Genomic DNA, 18,823 nt, shown 5'->3' with positions numbered 1-18,823 from the left:
AATAAAGCAACTCCAAAGCATAAAAAAATATCTTGTTTCAGACCAAAAGGGCAACAGAAAACTACAAACCTTCTTACCTCCTAGTGACGGAGGGTTGTTTTATTTACATAAAACAATCCTACAGCAATGAATACCCATGAGACACTTGTGCATAAAGTTTTATTTTTGTTGAAAATAAGTGTTTCTGACATCAAACCACTAACATATCTGATGTGACCTAGACAGACAAGCTACACACTGACACTTCTGCTTCCCTTATATACGTATCATAACATCTGCATCATCCGTAGTGTGAAAAGACAAGTACCCGAACGTTTCAACTACACGTTTGACTGACTGATACTGCCTCTTTGGACGAGACTGATTGTACTCAGTGTCAGTGTGACAGCACAGCTTCATGCACACGTCATCCACAGTAGGTCAGCATTTAGGATCTTCTGCATGAGCTTCCCCCAAAGGTGCGGTTCTCTTTTTAAAGACATTCTTGCATCTTTTCATTCATTCTTGGTTAGGTTAGGCGGGTCCTGCTGTGAAATGAACTCGTCACAGTGGTGTTACTTATCTTTTAAATTGGTGAAAGGTCTTGCACTGTCTGATATGTCCTGAAAGTGCAAAAAAGACTAACGCAAAAGGAGGAAGAGAGGTCAGTAGAAACTACTGAGCACACTGCCATAACTGCTTTAACCTATGGCTGCTTTCCCAAATAGCATTTAGCACTACAATCCTCTTTGTTGATGGCTTTGGCACCGCGGTGCTTCAGGGAAACCCCAGAATTTCACTCCAAATGAATCAACCAGACGCTGATGGAGATGCTGGAGGTTGAGTGTTGCTTTGTTGTTCAAGTGAAAATCCAGTTTTCGTCTAAGAGGCAATGAATGCTTGAATCGAACTCACCCCAAACTGCTTCAGAGAGCATTTTCCAACATTGTCCCACAATGCCTTTCAAGAGCAAAGGCTGACACTCATAGAAATATCGGATATTTCCTCCAGCTCTCCATTTAAACCATCTAACATGAATACATTTGCACGCTAATGACTACTCTTGCCCTCCCCATCCACCGCCCCTCCTTCAGGCTGCTACTGAATGCTACAGGCAGGGCAGCAGGTCTCCCTCCGGTCGGGCAGAGGGCAGAAGTCCATCTGCCTGACGATCTCGGCGAACAGCTCGTCCACCATCGTTTTGCTTTTGGCCGACGTCTCCATGAAGGGGCAGCCCCAGTCCTCGGCCAGCGCCTGGCCCTCGCTGGGGGACACTTCCCTCTCGTCCTCCAGGTCCACCTTGTTACCCACCAGCACCACCGGCACCTGCTGGTACCTGCAGAGGAGACAAAGGTGGCGACTTGTTTTACTTTGTGACACTTTATGGAGAAAAAGCTGGGAAGAAAAGGATTTACAAAGCTGTAGCGGAATGCTGTAAAATTACAGTACTCTTCCATTTTTGGCAGTGTAATTACAGACTTCTTCTGTTTATGGCTGACGAATTATAGAATTCGTTACAGAATGCTTCTTGTCAAACTTACATGTTTAAGTCGTGTAAAGAAATTTGAATACAACAAAAGAGTTTTTAACAGCATTCTGACCCACTCTTCTTTGCAGAATTGTTTTAATTCAGCCTCGCTGGAGGGTCTTCAACCCTGAGTAGTTTATTTAAGAGCAGGTCACAGCATCACAGCAAGATTTAAGTCTAGACTTTGACTAGGCCATTCCAAAACCTTCCTTTTTTGCAACATACAGAGGTGAATTTGTAACTTTTTTTTATTGTAGTCAAAAAGCTTTGATTATGATTAAATACTTTAAATAAGTAATACCTTCGATCTCTTTAATTAGCTAAATGTGCAATTAAATCTTTCCTAGAGCAGATAATTGGAATCGATTCATCTTCCAGTCTTAATTTTCATAAATTATTAGACTGAGTGAGATGGATAATCTACATATATCAATATAGTTTAACATATCAGCAGCTTTGCTGGCCTACATGCTGCTTCTGCACAACGTTGAAACAACAAGCCTGTTGAATAATGAACACCAGAGCTCCATGCAGCTTCAGTCCCCCAGTCGGCTCCCCTGCCGTCTAATAACAGTGGGAGGCTGCAAATGAATATCTGTCAGGATAAATAACAGCTGTTTCGGGTGGAAAACACTGCTGCTCTATTTATTTCTGCGTGTATTACATAACGTTCGTCCACTTCCTGTTTAAAATAAAAAAAATAAAACTCTCCAAACAGCGCCGGGAAAGTTTCAGAGGCTCAAAAAGCTTCAGTGGCTGACGATCTCTCTCAGATATCAATACAAGCTGAACAGAGTAATGGAATAAGTTGCTGAATAATTGAATAAAGCTAATGTGCTGCTCTAAAATGGGGTGACATGAACATTAGCTTTCGAAGAAACCATTTTCCGTCCGTGCGCATATGATATACATTAACAGTTTGTTTTACAAGAGGAAGGAAGAGACGGAACAGAATATGAAGATCTAGTTCTGTGGTTTTGTTTGTCTCCTAAAGTCGTTGGACAGGGATTGAAGTCTGGTAAAAAAAAGTTTAAAATCAAATCGGTTTTTGTCTTTTTTTTTTAATGTAATGTTTGGAAGTTATTCAATCAACTTGGGTTTAACTGTCCCACATCATTACACCCCCGACTCTGTGCTTTAGCATAAAATCATCCAGCTGAAGGTATCGCCGTCATCCCGATTTTATGACGTTGTTATGTCGATGTTATGATGTAAGCAGCATCTTTAAATCCTGTAAGGAACCTTAAGAATTTGACTTGAGGGTTTGATTCAGAATAAGCACAAAACTGAAACAGGAAGGGAGGAAACAAGGAAGAAAAGAAATAAAGACAAGAAAAGAAGGAATGAAGGAGAGAAGGACACAAGGTCAGAAGAGAGGTAGGATAAACAGTGGGAAGGAAGAAAGGAGAGAAGGAAGGAAGAAAATTATCTAAGGATGTAAGGATACAAGAAAGAAAAGACGGACACAGGCAAGGAAGGAAGAAAAGGAGGAAACAAAAGAAAAAGTGTAGCAGGAAGGAAGGAAGAAAATAAGGATGGAAAGAAAGAACTTCAACCTCAATCCTAAAGTTGGATCTTCCAGATCATTATCCATCTTTATCAGACTCAGAAATTCAGTTTCATTTCTTCAACAAATTCAACTAATGTGTTTCAAAACGGCTCATAAATTATGTTTGAATTATGATTTGAATAAATTCTGGAGAGTTTTACCTCTCCAGAGGGTCTCAGAGCCTTTATACTAATATACTTGTTTAATACACTACAAGAAACTCTATTCATGAAATTTAATTTCAAACCCACACCCTGCATGTTTCTCTTCTCAAATAACAGCAGAATGTCAATTACAGTAGCTATATTTTCTCACAACAGGTAATGGCACACACCAGCTAATAGCTTCCACCATCAATCACTTCTAAGTGCTTTCAAGCCTGGCTTATTGATCCGCTGGCGCTATTGAGAAATTCGGCTCTTATCTACAAATTGGTGGCCTGTTGCCACGGCGCTCTGCTGGGAAAAGAGCTGAGGTGTGGAAAAGAGCTGGCAAACATCTCACTGGCCCAAACAGGGGCGGCGAGCCGGAGGAAATGAGTTTGTAGGACACACAAGGCGGCGGCGGCGGCGCCCCGCAAATGTTAAAGCTGCAGGTGACGCCGAGCGCTTTCCACAAGGATTCCACGCGGAAAAACAGCAACCGGCTGGAAAAAGTGCATCAGTCGAGGCTTGAACGCCAAAGACTTCCCTGGAGCTTGACATTTACCCCTGCTGTCCGGCGCGCGCGCGCACACACACACAGGCAGCAGCTGACCTCAGCAGGGCAAGCATCTCGCGTCGGCCTGTTTGCTTGGAAAGCCCAAGTCTAGAGGGCGTGAGGTGTGAACATAGAGAGCAACATTCAGACAAATGCAAACTGACAGGCTTGCAGGAGAAACTCTATATATAACTACAAAGACACAGGGAGAGCCGGTTTCTCCTGGCCCGGGCGGGGCGGGTGGGCAAAGTAGGAGGGGGTTGTATTGGGATTGTTTGTTGTAGTACCCTAGCTCCTGCTTCTTCCTCACCAGATGATGCGAAGCTGCCTAACGCAGCATGAAGAAGCCCCGTACCGCAGGGATCGGCGCTCTACTGCTCCGCGTCATGTATTATTGAATAATACATCATTCGGTTCTCGGGATTAAGCACCGGAGTCCATCACGGTTTCCAAAATTACACTGGCCAATATGTCGATCCAGAGCACAGCTGAGCGTTAAGATGTGAATATCTGAAATGAAAACGGAAGAGGAGATTTGAAGAGAAAATGCTTATTTGGAATTTGATCCCTTGAGTTTAGAGAAAATGACAAAAGGAACCAGATGAACTCTTCACAAAGACTAATCAACACAAGCGAGCTGAACTCAAAGTCAAAGAAACTACAAACCTGGGAGAAAAGAGCAACGCCGATCTAAGAAAACGAAGTCCATGTGCGCAAAGGACAAAACACAACAATAAACCAAGAAGTAAACACAAAAGGAATTATAACCATTCAAATAATTAATGCACAGTTCCAGCTGAAGGAACTTTACCATGTTTATGTTTGTAATGGTAGGACAGAAAAGATTTCGCTACCAGTGTGAATCTATTTTTCTTAACATTTTCCTACTAAACAAATTAAGTCAAATAATATAAAAAAAAAAAGAAGTAAAAATGCCACCACGTGACGCTTTATTTAAAATTGCTTGCAAACAAAACTGAAATCGACAGAGTCCAGTGTTTTTGCTGCCCTCGAGTGGTCAAAAAGAGGCATTTAAATGTCGGGGGGCGATGCAGCTCAATTAGAATATGCTTGGCTGAAACTCCTGGAGGTATGAATATGGGAGGGAGAGAAGCTAACTAGAATAAAAGAAAAACCGACAGCAGGAGGTGAGCTGCAGAATCACATGTCGCGATAAATCATTTTCAGAACAATACTAAATGTTTTCAGCTTAGTTTCCTGCAGCTCTCACCTCTGTAGCTCAGATTCAGAACCGTCTCTGGTTTAAGAAGCTGCATCCTCACCGTCCGCGAGGAATGTGAAACTTTAACAAGCTACACGAAAACGGCGTACTGCCATGTACTCTGCAGGGTGTTATTTCAGCTGCTAGATGGAAAAATACAAACATGCAACGCTCCAACACACACCAAATGCATCTTTATAACTAATTTAAAAAAAAACCGTTGGCTCTAGTTTTTCCATTTATCCCCCCCTGGCTGCATCACGTTTATTGGGCTACCTGCTGTGCTAAATATCTGCAGTGACTTCACTAACTCATTTTCACAAGCCCCCACAGAAGGGGGGCAAAAACACACGCAAACAGCAAATAAACAGTCAGACATTTTCGACGCGACGCCCCGCAGCCATCTCCGCTCTCTCCGCATCTGTTCTTAATTCATTGTCGGCGGAGTTATGGTGTGCAACAACGCCGCCTTGTAACTGAACAATGGCAGCCTCTGTAGCACCAACTCGGCGTCAACTCCCAAAGGGTGTTACTGCCGGAGAACAAAGCTTCTGTGGCACCCATCCTGCAGCGCGCGAGAGGCATGAAGGAGAAGTCAGGGAGAATAAATAACAGACTGTGAATATTCCTGCAATAAACCAAGAAAACTCACTTTGAAGCATTTCGACTCATTCAGGTCATCTGTACATCTGTTGGTAATTGGGGAGCATTACCAACTCCCCAACTGCTTGAGTCACTCAGAATACTCTTAGGCACAATATGGTTTTCAAATTCATCATGCTGACTGAAAAAAAACCTACAAAATGTTATTTTCATCCTCTGAATCCAGATAAAATCAAAACATTTCTTTAAAATGTAACTGTAATCACCCACAGACCCCTGAATATCTCCTTTCTCTCGCCCTAACCAATGTCAAATGATTTTCTTTGAACTGACCTTTATAATATTGTGAGAATGAAACTACAACTTGAATGGGTCCCAGGCGCTATGGATGTTCACTGTTTCCACTCATTTGGCATCTGGGAGTACAGTCTCTGTTTTCCAGCTCCCTAGTGGCGACTAGTGGTGATAGTCATCTAAATGTAGGAAATCGGAGATAGACATCAAAGCATGTTTGTAGCCCTGAGGGGTTACAAGATAAGTTGAAGAGGTTGCAATGTAATTAACAAGGAGGGGGCTTTGTTTTTGTTATTTAGTCATGAACGTTAGACCACCACAGGCATTTTGGGTCCTTGTTTTTCCTATCCTGAATTAGAACAACACAAAAACTACCTTCAGCTTCCAAAGACGTGTGAAATGACGAGCTGGGTTAAAAGACTTCAGCAAACATGCTGCAGTAAATACATTAAATCCAATGAGTGCTAAGAGGTGGCTGCTTAAACAACTCTCTCTGCCCTGATTGCAAACACTAAAAGCCTCTGGTCAAGAAAATTGCTTCGTACCTACACCAAAGTGCCCTCCGGGACCACAGTTTTAGCCTCTCCACCCTATTCCCACTCAGCGTAGCGTGACGCTCACCTCCTGCTATTAGACACAGCATCAGTGCAGCGTGAAAACGCAGCTCTAGTGCTTTGAACACGCTCTCTCCTGGTGGGGCGAGGGACAGTAAAACCTCAACATGCCAAGGAGGCGATTGGCTTGCTGGGAAGGCCACACCCGGTTGTTGTTTTCACACAAAACGTCCTCCATAAAGTCTTTAGATCAGATGCTGTGCTTGTGCACCGCAGGAGTCTGCAGGATCCTACCTTTTCCTGCCCATGTTTGCCTCTGCATAAGCTTTCTCGTTCATGTGGCTCCCTAATGGAGGCCTGATGTCTTCTTGGCTTTCACACAACACAATCCCATTAAGTTCTAGTGAGTGGGCACGCATCTCTGTGTGGTGTTTGTTGTTACTGCTGCTGGCTCAGCAACAAGTTTGGAGGGAGGGGAGATGGCTAATGGAGACCAGGAGCTAACATTGTTGTGTGAACATAGTCGTGCATGTGGCGATCATAAAACACAGATGAGACGGTGGAACGATTCATGTGCCTCGAATTGCTATAGACTCAAAAATAACTGTCTTTACTGTGAATAATTGTGAAGTTTTTACCAATAAAATCCCAAAAGTCAGAGCTGGATTGAAATACATACATATATATATATATATATATATATATATATATATATATTAGGGCCGTAGCTAAAATCTTTGTAATCGACTATTCTATCAAGATTAATCGGATTAATCGGATAAAAAAAGAAGTCATTTCTGCTGATTTTTCATTTAACCACTTAAGCTTATTTTATACAATATTAGAAATACACTAAAGTATGCAAATACACAAATATTTCCGCACCTTTTCTAAACAAGAACGTAAACATGCAGATACCTTAGCGTTCTTTTAGTGAAAGCTTGTTCATTTGTAGCAAAGGACGCATCTGCAGCTAAAAAAAAAAAAAGTTTCCAACATCAACGTGTGAAAAACTCAGGCATTTCTGCTTGATCTAACATCAACGTCAGCGTAGAATTAATCTGTTGACAATCTATTTGGGCGAACAGATTAATAATTGGATTGCAAAAGGTGCTTAGTTAGAGTTTTTTTCTTTTTATTTTACAAAATTTGAACCAGGTGAAGCTAAAACCTCCACTTAAGGAGTTCTGGAGAACATAATTACAAAGACTTCTTTTAAAATTTAATTGCAATATTGTACAGTTTTGGTTAAATTACTGCTCTGAATATATTGTTCTATTATCAAGTGGCCTTTTTTGATTTTGTTAACGATTAATCGATTACTAAATTAGTTGACAATCATTTCAATTACTCGATTAATCATGATTAATTGTTCTAGCTGTGTTTAGATGTGAAAGTGTTTGGGACATTAGTAGTTTTCCGAGTCTAATTGCGCCTTTTCCTCATCCCAGATTCTGCAGCACAGAGTGAAACACAGGTAGGAACCTGGTGGCTCTGTTTAGGGTGGCAGCTGACTGGAGGCTGCTGTGCTCCATCGTTATATTATTCATGTCCGTGGAGTTCCCTCATGCACTCGCCTCTGCTGTGCGTCGTCATCCTGCTTCCACTCAGGTTCATCCGGTTCACTCCAGGAGCCGAGCTGAACCTCTGGAAACGGGAACGTTACGCCACATTTTTAGTCAAATTCCAGCGGCGTTGCGTCTTGACGTCAAACCAAACGCCGTACAAACCAAATCATCTGTTCAACACATTTCGAGAGAGGAGCCATAAATTTACAACTAGATCACTGCTGAAAAAAGGGGAATGGATTGGGGATTTTTTTTTTTTTTTAAATTTCTCGGAGATGACCTCAGTGGACAGACTGAGTCATTGTCCGAGCTGATCAAAGCTGTTCTGAGTTAAATCAAGTGTGCAAGACGCAGGAGAAGAAGCTGGGACACTTCGGATGGTTGTTGTGAGACAGGTGAGCTGCAACTGGGCTCTTTTGGGGAAACCAGTTGAAGTTTTCCCATGGAACAAGAAGAGAGGGAAGATGAAAGGATGGGTCTTGGTTTTATCCGGGAACTAAAGGGTTCTAAGTATTTTCTGATGTTGTGATTTTTCTTTGCTGGTGCATTTAAAGCACATAAAACTAATTGTATTAATTCTAGTACACACATCAGTTGTAGTGTTTTTGTATAAATAGCTTGTGTTGCCTCACACTCAACCAAAAACACAGCCACTTTTCACAACACAACTTACTAAAAACAGCACTGACCTCACATTGACTGACTTAAACAGAGCATTTTCACACGTCTCACTTTAAAAGGTTGCCGAGAAAGACGCTATCTTTTTGTTTTCCAGAGTACACACTTTATAAATCCATCACTGGATATTTCATTGTTTGTAAATGAAATAATTCGTACATGATTATTTCATTTATGAACAACCCAGTTGACATCTGACTGGTCATAAGTATCTAAAATTTTAAACAGTTCAAAACAAAACCATCCATTCAGCGAGATACAAATTATATCATATGTCGTTAAAGGTATTTAATAGAATATATAAATAAATGAATTGAATTTTTACCCCAAGCTCCTTGTGGCGTCCCCCTAGGCCGTGCCGCCCTGGGCAGTCAGCCATTTCGCCTTCATCCATCATCAAGTACATATTTTATATCAACTTTACGGAATGCATGAAGCTGGACAGGGTCTCACCTCTTGACCCTGATGATCTGGTCCCTCATGGGCTTGATGTCCTGAAAACTTTGCTGGTTCACCAGACTGTAGACCAGGATGAAGCCCTGGCCGTTTCTGATGTAAAGGTCCCTCATGGAGGCGAACTGCTCGGTCCCCGCCGTGTCCAGGATCTCCAGCACCGACGGAGAAGAGTCCACCTCGATCTCCTTCCTGTAGAAATCTTCAATGGTCGGGTCGTACTTCTCTATGAACGTCCCGGTGACGAACTGGACCGTCAGCGCGGACTTGCCCACCCCGCCGCTGCCCAGCACCACCACCTTGTACTCCCGCATCGCCTACCGCTCCTCTGGAGTCAAACCCGGCGTGCAGAGGAGAAAGAAGAAACGCATCCCCTCGCACAGGAGCCTGCAGCCAGCCTCCGGAAGACGAGATGCTCCCACAGCTACACAGGAATGGATGCTGGAGCAGCCTCTCTACTGAGATATTCCCACGCTACCTCGAAGGGACACCGTTCCAGAGGCATCCATAATGCAATAAGGCGGCGGTGGGGTAAAAATAAGAGCGGCTATTATTAGAAACATCTAGACGGCTCATTTTTTTTAATGCGCCGACAAAACAGAGAGCCAGTGCTACATTTCCCTGCACCGCGGAGTTAAAGGCAACGAGCAGATGTAGCCTTAAGGAGACACTGGAGCTGGGAATCCACGCCTCTGGAGTCGGCGCATCCTCTGGATGCGACCATTTCCTGGAAGATATGGAGGGCGATTAGTGCCACTGTTTAGCAGGGAGGGAGGAGGGGCATTTCTGAAATAACGCCACATATTTGATTTATACCATAAAAATATACATTAACAATCTTTTTAATTTAATTACTGAGCATATTTGTTTTTATTATTGTTTTTGAAGCTGTTGCTATGTGGTTAACGGTATGGTATGAGACAGATAATCTTCTCCCAGTGCTAACTAGAAGCAACCAGTCAGAGCCAGAAGGCAGGACTTAGTGCTGTCAGTCACAATCTCTTGTGGCGCTGCTCACCCCCCTCCAGATTCTGTTGTGAATGCTCAGTCTAGTTAGCATACCCATCGATGAACGGTTTCCCGGTAATGGTAAGTCGTTTCTCCACCATTAGTACATTTAGCAGCTACATGAGGTTTATTGACAGCGCTAAGACCCGCCTCCTGGCTCTGATTGATCGTTTTTGGTCAGATTTTATCAGATGGCAATAGTAGCTCAGGCAGTAGATGATTTCGGTCTTCCTTACCTTAACCTTGTCTCTGAGCGCCGAACGCCTTGTACTTCTTGGTGCTCCAGGCGGGTTGCAGCATTAGAGGAGAACAAGTTCCTGGTGTCTTCTCTTTTGATTTCTCTCAAGTCCTCAACACATTTCTTGGAACCCTGTTGACTCTTTGCGACAGAACATTAGATACAGAGCACATTAGTGGAAATTGTCTGACTGGGTCAAGAAATATCTAGAAATAGTAGCTCAAGGGAAACTTCTGTAAAATCTCAGCAAATTTCGATGCCTTTAACGACAGAGTGAAAGTGACAATTAGTCTTATTATTACGCTCCTTTATTTTAGTTGCAACTTGAATTTTTTTTTTTTAAATATTGGAGTTTATTTAAGGAGAATAATTTGAAGGTAGTTCAGAATTTTTGTGGTTACTGTTAAGGTAAACAAAAAGTTCTGCAAATGTATAAAACACTATTTATCATAACACAAATTAAGTTAATTAGTAAACCCTCATAGAAAATCTCTTTTTGTTTTAATTTTGCTCTACTAAAGTAGCAGGAAATGACCCCAAAATAAAAAAATAATGCAAAATTCTTACTTGTACCAGTCTTTGGCTTCTTCATGTTTTAAAATATGTCATAAAAATGTAACTGATTAACTCTCAGCCATTCCCAAATCCATGCAGTTCTGAATCCACTCAATGCCCGACGTTTATTTATTTTTTTTTATGGCAGTGGGAGTTTGAGTCCAACTGTGGCGCTTCAGGGAAAATGGCAGAACAAACAGATTCCAGAGAAAAGACGTCTGAACCCTGCTGGTTTCATATGTTTCTAGTTTTCTTTAAAAACATATTTTTATTAAATGTAGAAATTTAACACACACAGGCCAAAACAAAGATCATTTCATTTTCTTTATTTCTTTCTCTCAATAAATTTTACACTATCTCGCTGGAACCAAAGAAACAACTGACTATATAAACATAAAATAGCACAAAATATATGCAAAAGAATACATTTAAAATGATTACATTAAAACTATGAATCCAATGAGAGTCTTATTGTCAGTTTAACTTTGTAAAGGAGACTGCAACCCTGCGGTCTCTACTGTAGTGCCCTCTGCTGTCATAAGCTGTGAATTACATGCTCAAGCTGTTCCATTGTAAGACAATGGGACCCAACACGGCTACTACGCACTCCGGGAGACCAGTTCGGTTGCAGTGCTCCCAGTTGGCTTCATGGCGCACACATTAAAACCTTTAAGGAAAATTAAACGACCTCGGATATAAAGAATCACAATTGAAAGGAAACTCCGAAGGGATTTGAGAAGTGAGACCGTTCAAGTCGTCTTTAATAAATTTCAGAAGAGCTCTTAAAAACATAAAACCTCAAGCACGATGGACTCAAGATAAGGCAAAGTGTTTGGATAAGCTGAGTCTGCTCAGTTGACCAACTGCTCAGAAAGTGCTTACATTTCTCCTTTTTTTTCTTCTTCCCCGTTCTCTCTTTTTTAAAACCATCTTATCAACGACAGCAAACGCACGTCGAGAAACCTTTCGCCTCAAAGGGATCCCATACACAAGGTTGCTGCTGCAGGCCGTACAGACATATATGTTGTTTTTTTTTGTTTCTCTTTAAAAACATTCAGTATGTTATCGTTTAGCAAGTAAAAGAAAAATATTTTCCCATGCAACAATATGTTGAATTAATTACCGATGCCTTTGAAGTCTAAAGGAAGTGAAAAACAAACAAAAAAAGTGCAATCCTAAAATCTACGGATAAATACGCTTCAAATAAAACGTCTCAGTGTGGAACTTAAAGGTCCTTTGTCAGGGGAGGAGTTTTACATCTGAACTTAATTTATAGAATATTTAGTTCTTACATATATATATATTCATATTTATATGTAATCTATATAACATTGATGATTTTAAATCTAGAAGTGTTACAGTCAGTATAGAGGCTGTTATTTGCTAGTGAAAATATCAGGTCACTGTCATATTCTCGTTGAATAAGAAATGTTCATATCTTCTTTACAATCTACCTTGTGTACAGTGTTCTAGCAAAAAAAACCCAAAAAACAAAACAAAAAAATCAACTTAACAATGTCATTTACAAAAATACCAAACTTTAGTAACTGCAACATTTGGTTGCCACCGCAACAACTTAATATTGTTATGAAATACTATCATACTAGAGTGAAAAGTACATCTTTTTCAAAATTTTCTTTGCATTTTTTTTTCCACTTTTTTCGTTGGTAAAACGTCATCTATACAATAAACTTTTTCCTTCCCCCCATCAGTAACACAAGCAACTCTAGTACTACGCTGTGATCGTTTTCCAAAATTTTTTTTCTTTTCTTTTCTTTTTAACCTCGATGAGAGGGCGAGAAAGATCCAAAAATGTTTCCAGTTCCATCGCAGGGGGGAGAGCTTTTCAAGTCTCCCCCGCCGCAGTGTGACTCCTCATCTGCCGGCTCAACGGAGGGGTTGGCCTTAAAAAAAAAAAAAAAAAAAAAAAAAAAAAAAAGACAACTGACCCGTGCAGAAACGCTGCACAGCTCAATAAATTACATTCATCTCAAAACAGGATAGTTTACAACATCATTTTTGAGTAAAATCTCACCTAGAGTGACGCAAGATAAATTACAACAAAACAGGACAATTTACCGCCTTTCACAAAAGGGTGTGTAGCAACCGATGAGGTGATAATGACCAGCAGCGCAACAAATACCAATAACGGCCATTTTAAATGTTATGAAAGAGGAATGGAACCACTAATATTAAGTTTGTGGACCATTAATGTGACATTTTGCTAATAGCATAATTGGTTCTCACGCTATTAGCAGAGCATTCATTTCTGTAGACCCAACTGTTCCCTCTTAGCCACTTTTCATTTTTTAATTCCTGATATTTTTGTCAATGTGACGTGGGATTTTCCAAACATAAACAGTTTGAATGAATGTTAAAAATTCTCCACCTCACTTCCCCTTAAACCTCAAAAAGTTAAAAGTGACATTCTTAGAATCCTCCACCCAAATTGGTTCAGATTGTTGGCCATCACATAAAAACACCTTATTTCGTCTTATGTAAACTGTATCATTAAATAACAGTCTACTTTATTTAAACATTTCTGACACAAAAAACTAATTCCTTATACACATTTTAAAAATTTAAGGGGTTATTTAAAAATCTTTTCATGGAATTACATATTCAACCACTAGTTGGCAGCATAACAGATAGAGGGGTCTAAATGGAACCCCTGTGTTATACTTTGTTGTGCTATTGCATAGAAATAAATTATTGCAACACAAAATAGTCTAGTTAAAACCTTCACATTGCCCAAATCATTCCACTCTCCACTGCGCAATTTATATTAATATAATTTGAATTTTTTTAATTTAATGAGAAAAATGTAAAAAATCGTTGAACACTTTGAAGGTCTGATTGGAGTCAAACTTAGCACTTATTTGATTTTTATAGCGTTTTATTTATTTTTTTCTGTAGGGAACCTTTTAGGTGTCAAGAATCCTACATTGGGAGTTTTTTTTGGGCGTCAATATCTGCATAAACAGGTCTGCAATTATCGCACATATAGCCAATATTTCCCAGTTGCTTTAAAAGCTGCTTATAAAGATTTATGCTGGATGACATAAGGTGTCATGTTAGGTTATTGGCTCAAAAGCTTCACAACAATATTCTATTTAAAATGACCTAAATCAGGTTATTAGCCATTATTACATCATTGTTGCTACGGTGAACATACAGGTCCCAATGTGCATGAAAACAAACCGTTTCGATTGTGGATTGTCAGTGTTGATCAAGCACCATGAGATTACATCAGAATTTTTGATCAAATGGAGAAAAACTTCAAGGAAAAAAAAAAAAAAAGCAAACCCAAATGAGATTTTTCTTGTCTTGGCCTTGAAAAACGAACACTTGTTATAGGAGGCGGAGGGTCAAACACACCTTGATAGTAGACACAACACAACTTCTTTAAATAATTCTGAATACATTTTCTAGAACTGTGAATAGAAACTGTCAAAATAACAGACACTTTACATACATTACACAGTTTACAATACGTTGTTTTCTCACTCACTTTCCTCGTGTAAACTACTGAAACCGATGTAAGAAACGACGGATACACTGTGAAACGTCACCAAACATTCTACAAAGCTAGTTTTGATTTGTCGATCCTTTAAATTCTCTCCTTGCAGTAAAGTCACTTGTGATGTAAGATGAGCCGTTGCCATGGAAGTTGAACCCCCGGCCCCCCTCTTCCCGGCAACGCGAAGTGTAATGTCTTTCCCCGAAAAGAGTCCACTTGGATTTAACAGCCGGTGGGTTTTTTTTTGTGACTCTTAGTGATCCACACCCTGGATGCTTTATGTGTCGTTGATGAGCTTCTTTTAAAACTTTTTTTTTTGAGGCACTTCTACAGTTTTCTAAAATGGAAACAGGATTATCGGTGATAGTAGGGTTGGACAGGACAACCGACGGTCACAGATAGCCCTCCAGTTCAAAGTTCAAGTCATCTTTTTGCTTGACGAGTGTCGTCAAATGCACCATTTTCTTTATTTTTGTTTTTTTTTTTTCAAACTTTTTTTTGTTGTTGTTGTTTTTATATTTAGATTTAGCACTTAAGTCCCTCACATGTCCCCCGGTTCTAAAAAAAATAAACAAAAAGAAAAAGAAAAAGAAAAAACCTCATTTACCAGACCTGGAGTTGCAAGTCCTCGCTTAAAGTCGCAGTCTGCCGGCAGACCATCAGTTTCCTGACAACGACACACACAACGCACACAGTCGCACGTACACACACAAAAGGCTTGGTATGACTGAAGCTAACCCCTCCAGCTTCTGTCGAGCCCTTGGCGCAGGCCCGAGCCTTGTCAAGCTTCTCCAGTCCGGACTGCATGCGAACAAGCTGAACTCACGGCAAATAAAGGGCGAGCGGGTCGACTCTGCAGCGACGGGGCGATGGCGAAAATAAAAGTGGAAAGAGCGCGTAACGCTCTTGTGGCGAGATGTTTCCGGGCAGAAAATGTTGGCGTCTGGGGCAGGCTATCGTTTGAAACAGCAAAGGGACGTGAAGGTGTGGCTGTCGGGGTGAACGCTGCTCTGAAGTTCTAAAATAAATATCCAAGAGTTGATATTCCACTGTATCTATAGTGTGTCTGTACTATACATAAGAATATTTGTGACTTTTTCATGTTCATAGTCTGTTTTCTAGCAATACATACAGTATTTTATATATATATGTGTAGATATATATATATATATAACATATATGTGTGCATATCTTTTGTTTTCTATGTGCATGTGTGTGTGTGTGTTACAGCGGCTCTGCAGTTCTGGTGGTTAAATTGAAGTGTTACACTCTTAGCATGCAGGTTGCTGGACCTCTATGGGAGAGGCAAGGTAGTATTTACAGAGGGGCTGTTTTGGGCTTCCTAGTGCAGCTTCGTGACACTCCGTTTCCCTGGTGACGCTCACTTCAGGATGATCTGCAAGTCAGAGGCAAAGAAACAACAAAGGAAGAGACTGCTTTAGTTTACATCGAAAAGTTCACGAGCTACAAAAAATCATACCTGGACAAATATCATGTCATCTTACGCTACCTGAAGCTCTTTTGTTTTAACTGCTTCCATATCACAGCTCCTATTGTAGATGTAGTAAGTTTTGACAGACAGCAGGCTGTCCTACTCTTATGCCTCAACATAAGAGTAGCTGAGGTATCGTCAATTACAACTTCATTCATTAGATGAAGCAAACTATACATTTGAATAAAATTCTAATAAAATATATTGAAGTTAGTGCAAAATGGGGTGTGAATACATTTTGAAAGGCTAAAATAACCGACCTGTAACACTTGGGGGCGGGGGGACAAAACAAGGGAAGACAGACAAAGATGAGAGAATCTTTGAAGGGGGTAAAGGTAGAGGAGCTGCAGGCTGCAGTCATGTTGGTGTCCCAGGCAGAAAGCCAGTGCAGAACAAAGCCCTGCATGGTTCCTGTTAGTAGACAGCATTCAGCCAGCAAGATGGAAGCCAATGATCCCATCACACACAACATACGGACGGCACAGTGTGTGACGTGAACACTCCACAGCGCTGAAGGAAGCCGTAAAAAAAATAAAAAAATAAAGTAGAAGCAGCATCAAAGTGGTTCAAGACAGTTGGTGGTTTAGTTAATCGTTAAACAATCTCTCTATGTAGTAAAAATAGCCCGCCACTAGAAGGTGCTGCACCTCCAGAAAGCTCCTGCAGCAGCAGTGATGTTACCAGGGACACAGCAGTGGTAGCACATGGTTAATATTATGCTCAGACATGGAGGGACGTGATTGGCTCCTTCATGTCGTGTCACATTAACGGTTCGCCGGTCCTGAGTTGACCAGACTCTGAACCTGCCGCGCTGTCTGCAACTATCTGACGTGTTTGCAGTAGTTATATTCCGCCTCAAATGTTCATTTTTCACAGCATTTAAATATATATTTTTTTACTGGCCTGAATGAGAAGAGGAAGAAACTACCCAGATATTAAAAGGAGATTCAATCCAGCTGCGTTAGGGCTGTCAGGGAGTGAAAACGAATAAAAACCAGTCCGGTTCTGGATTTGATAAAACCACATGACTGAAAGCGGAGTAAAGAAGGTGAGGACTGTATGCAGCGCAGCTGATGATGAGGAGGATGATGATGTGCGCCCTAACTGCTGGGTGGGAGGCAAACGGAGGCAGACAGCAAAGGGCTGACGTCACCCTTTTTTCCAGCTCCTTGTCCCACATGCATCTTTAAAGAGTGGCTCTGCTTCCTGCTGCTACTGCTGCTGCATGCCAATTACAGGAAGAGACAGTGACTCACAGGAAGTGCGCGCGGCCAGCCTATGAGGAGCAATACGACGCTGGGTAATGGGTCTGTGATTAATGATGATGGAGAAACGGACAACACATTTCTGTTTATGAAAGCAAAATGTTGGTCTGCTCTCATCAGATGGGATAAAGACACTGTTGTTAATTATTTGATTGTCAAAGATGGTTTTCTGAAGCTCGGGGGGAGGGACCCTTAAAATAAAAAGCACCTGGCTGCTGCTGTTTAACATGTGGAGCACGTTGCTGCGTGTCCTCAAAGCACCTCTGCTCGGATCCAGCAGTAAATGACTGCCAGCTGTGTGAGCGAGGCTGGGGCGCTGCCACCGTTCCTAAAATTTCCAGGTTTAAAAATGGGGCTGCACGTGCTTCACCCCGGCGGTCGGAGCTGTTCGTCTTTCAGGAGAGCCGACGTTTGATCAGAGGCCATTGTTCAGAAGGCTTCTCTGGTTATATTTTCCGTGAAACTGTTTTTTCATGATTTATGAGAAAACATAAATCAGGAGATTTAAGTTTTTTTGTAAGGTTCAGGAAAAACCTGTAAGGTTCAGGTTTCTCCTGAACCTTACATTCAGGAAAAACAAAGAAGAAGTGTAATGAGTTCATCTAAAATTGATTGATCTCATCTATCGACTGACAATTAATTGAGACGCTCCCATTTAAAAAGAGAAACAGGAACCTCTTAAGTTGTTGAATATTAAAATAAAAGATGAAAGGAATACGTGAAACACTTAATTCCCCTTAAACAGAGATGTATACATACAGAAGTACCGTCTGTACTTGCTCTTGATGGAATGTTAAAACGTTCCACTTGTCACTATTGTGACACAATATTGAGTAATAACTATTGTGAGTTATTACACTGACGATAGCCCTCAAAATTAACATTATTTATTAGCGTCATATTTTTTTTCCACCATGTTGCAAATTGTTCTGTTTTGTCCGTCGCTTTTCTATCAGTTCATCCTCATTTGTAGCACATAAGTAAGCGCTATTAAGGTGAAGGAGTGTGTCGAGTGTTTATATTTCAGAACAGAACCACATAATGTGCAATTTGCAACCCACAACGAACTCTGTTTGTACCATTTCTCATTCCCATTCTCGGATGTCCCCGCCATCTTTGTTTCTGTATTAACTGCCTCTGCTTAAAGATGACCAGCGGAAGAAGGTCTAAGCGGACATTATTAGTCAATCGATTGGAACTAATTTTAATCTAATAATTCTATTTAATCAAAAGTGGAACCAGACATTTAGATACGATTTATAGAAATATCTTATTTCAACTGTGGCTACTACTAAAAGCGAGCCGCAGGAATGTTTTTGTGCGCGTTCGCTTGAATGTCTGTGTCTGCGTCGCACACAAGCGGTACACATGACGTCCCAGCTGCGGATGGAGAGGCCTTATCGTTTCAGACAACAAGAAAAGTAGAAAATAAAACATGCAAAACAAAACCAGGAAGTGGTGCAACATAACACAAGTACTACTTGCAAATGTGGGAGCTCTGAAGAAGTGCTTTTTATTAGGATCGCGCTGTGGACTTTACCGGAAAAAAGAGGTAGCGTCCCTCTGCTTTAAACCAGGTGGAAAACACCCACTCACCGGCTTTCACCCTGTGCAGCCA

General features: G+C 41.0%; 2 protein-coding genes across 14 annotated transcripts in view; both read right to left on the bottom strand.

Moving 5' to 3' along the window:
* Window positions 1-145: 145 nt before the first annotated feature.
* Window positions 146-10,710, bottom strand: LOC102231957 (ras-related protein Rap-2a-like). Of its 2 annotated transcripts, XM_023329217.1 has the most exons (3): window positions 10,372-10,710; window positions 9,128-9,854; window positions 146-1,315 (listed from the first exon to the last, which is right to left on the bottom strand). In XM_023329217.1, exons 2-3 carry the CDS (start codon window positions 9,439-9,441, stop codon window positions 1,078-1,080), a joined length of 552 nt encoding a protein of 183 aa, XP_023184985.1. In that variant the 5' UTR covers window positions 9,442-9,854; window positions 10,372-10,710; the 3' UTR covers window positions 146-1,077. The 2 variants fall into 2 exon arrangements, with proteins under 2 accessions (XP_023184985.1, XP_005808036.1); XM_005807979.2 differs by lacking the exon at window positions 10,372-10,710 and having other exon boundaries at window positions 9,128-9,869.
* Window positions 10,711-11,239: 529 nt separating this feature from the next.
* mbnl2 (muscleblind like splicing regulator 2) overlaps window positions 11,240-18,823 on the bottom strand; it is a 47,753-nt gene continuing 40,169 nt past the window's right edge. For 7 of the 12 annotated variants that reach the window (XM_014472095.2, XM_023329404.1, XM_023329402.1 and 4 more), the window contains one exon: window positions 15,729-15,844. In XM_014472095.2, coding sequence (XP_014327581.1) covers window positions 15,830-15,844 — 15 coding nt within the window. In that variant the 3' untranslated portion in view covers window positions 15,729-15,829. Of the gene's footprint in view, window positions 15,845-18,823 lie in introns of all 12 variants that reach the window. The other 5 variants (XM_023329399.1, XM_023329398.1, XM_023329401.1 and 2 more) reach the window with 1 other exon arrangement.

The sequence above is a fragment of the Xiphophorus maculatus genome, chromosome 24 (assembly GCF_002775205.1).
Source record: "Xiphophorus maculatus strain JP 163 A chromosome 24, X_maculatus-5.0-male, whole genome shotgun sequence".
In the NCBI taxonomy this organism is placed as follows: Eukaryota; Metazoa; Chordata; class Actinopteri; order Cyprinodontiformes; family Poeciliidae; genus Xiphophorus; species Xiphophorus maculatus.
The sequence above is the reverse complement of the archived record's forward strand: the minus strand, read 5'-3'. Positions and strand labels throughout refer to the sequence as shown.

What these genes read in the sequence shown, in the direction of transcription:
- LOC102231957 (XM_023329217.1), bottom strand. Translation starts at nt 9,441, where the DNA reads ATGCGGGAGTACAAGGTGGTGGTGCTGGGCAGCGGCGGGGTGGGCAAG. An exon ending in CAGATCATCAGGGTCAAGAG is followed by an intron (nt 1,316 to 9,127) that starts GTGAGACCCTGT and finishes TCTCCTCTGCAG; the next exon opens with GTACCAGCAGGTGCCGGTGG.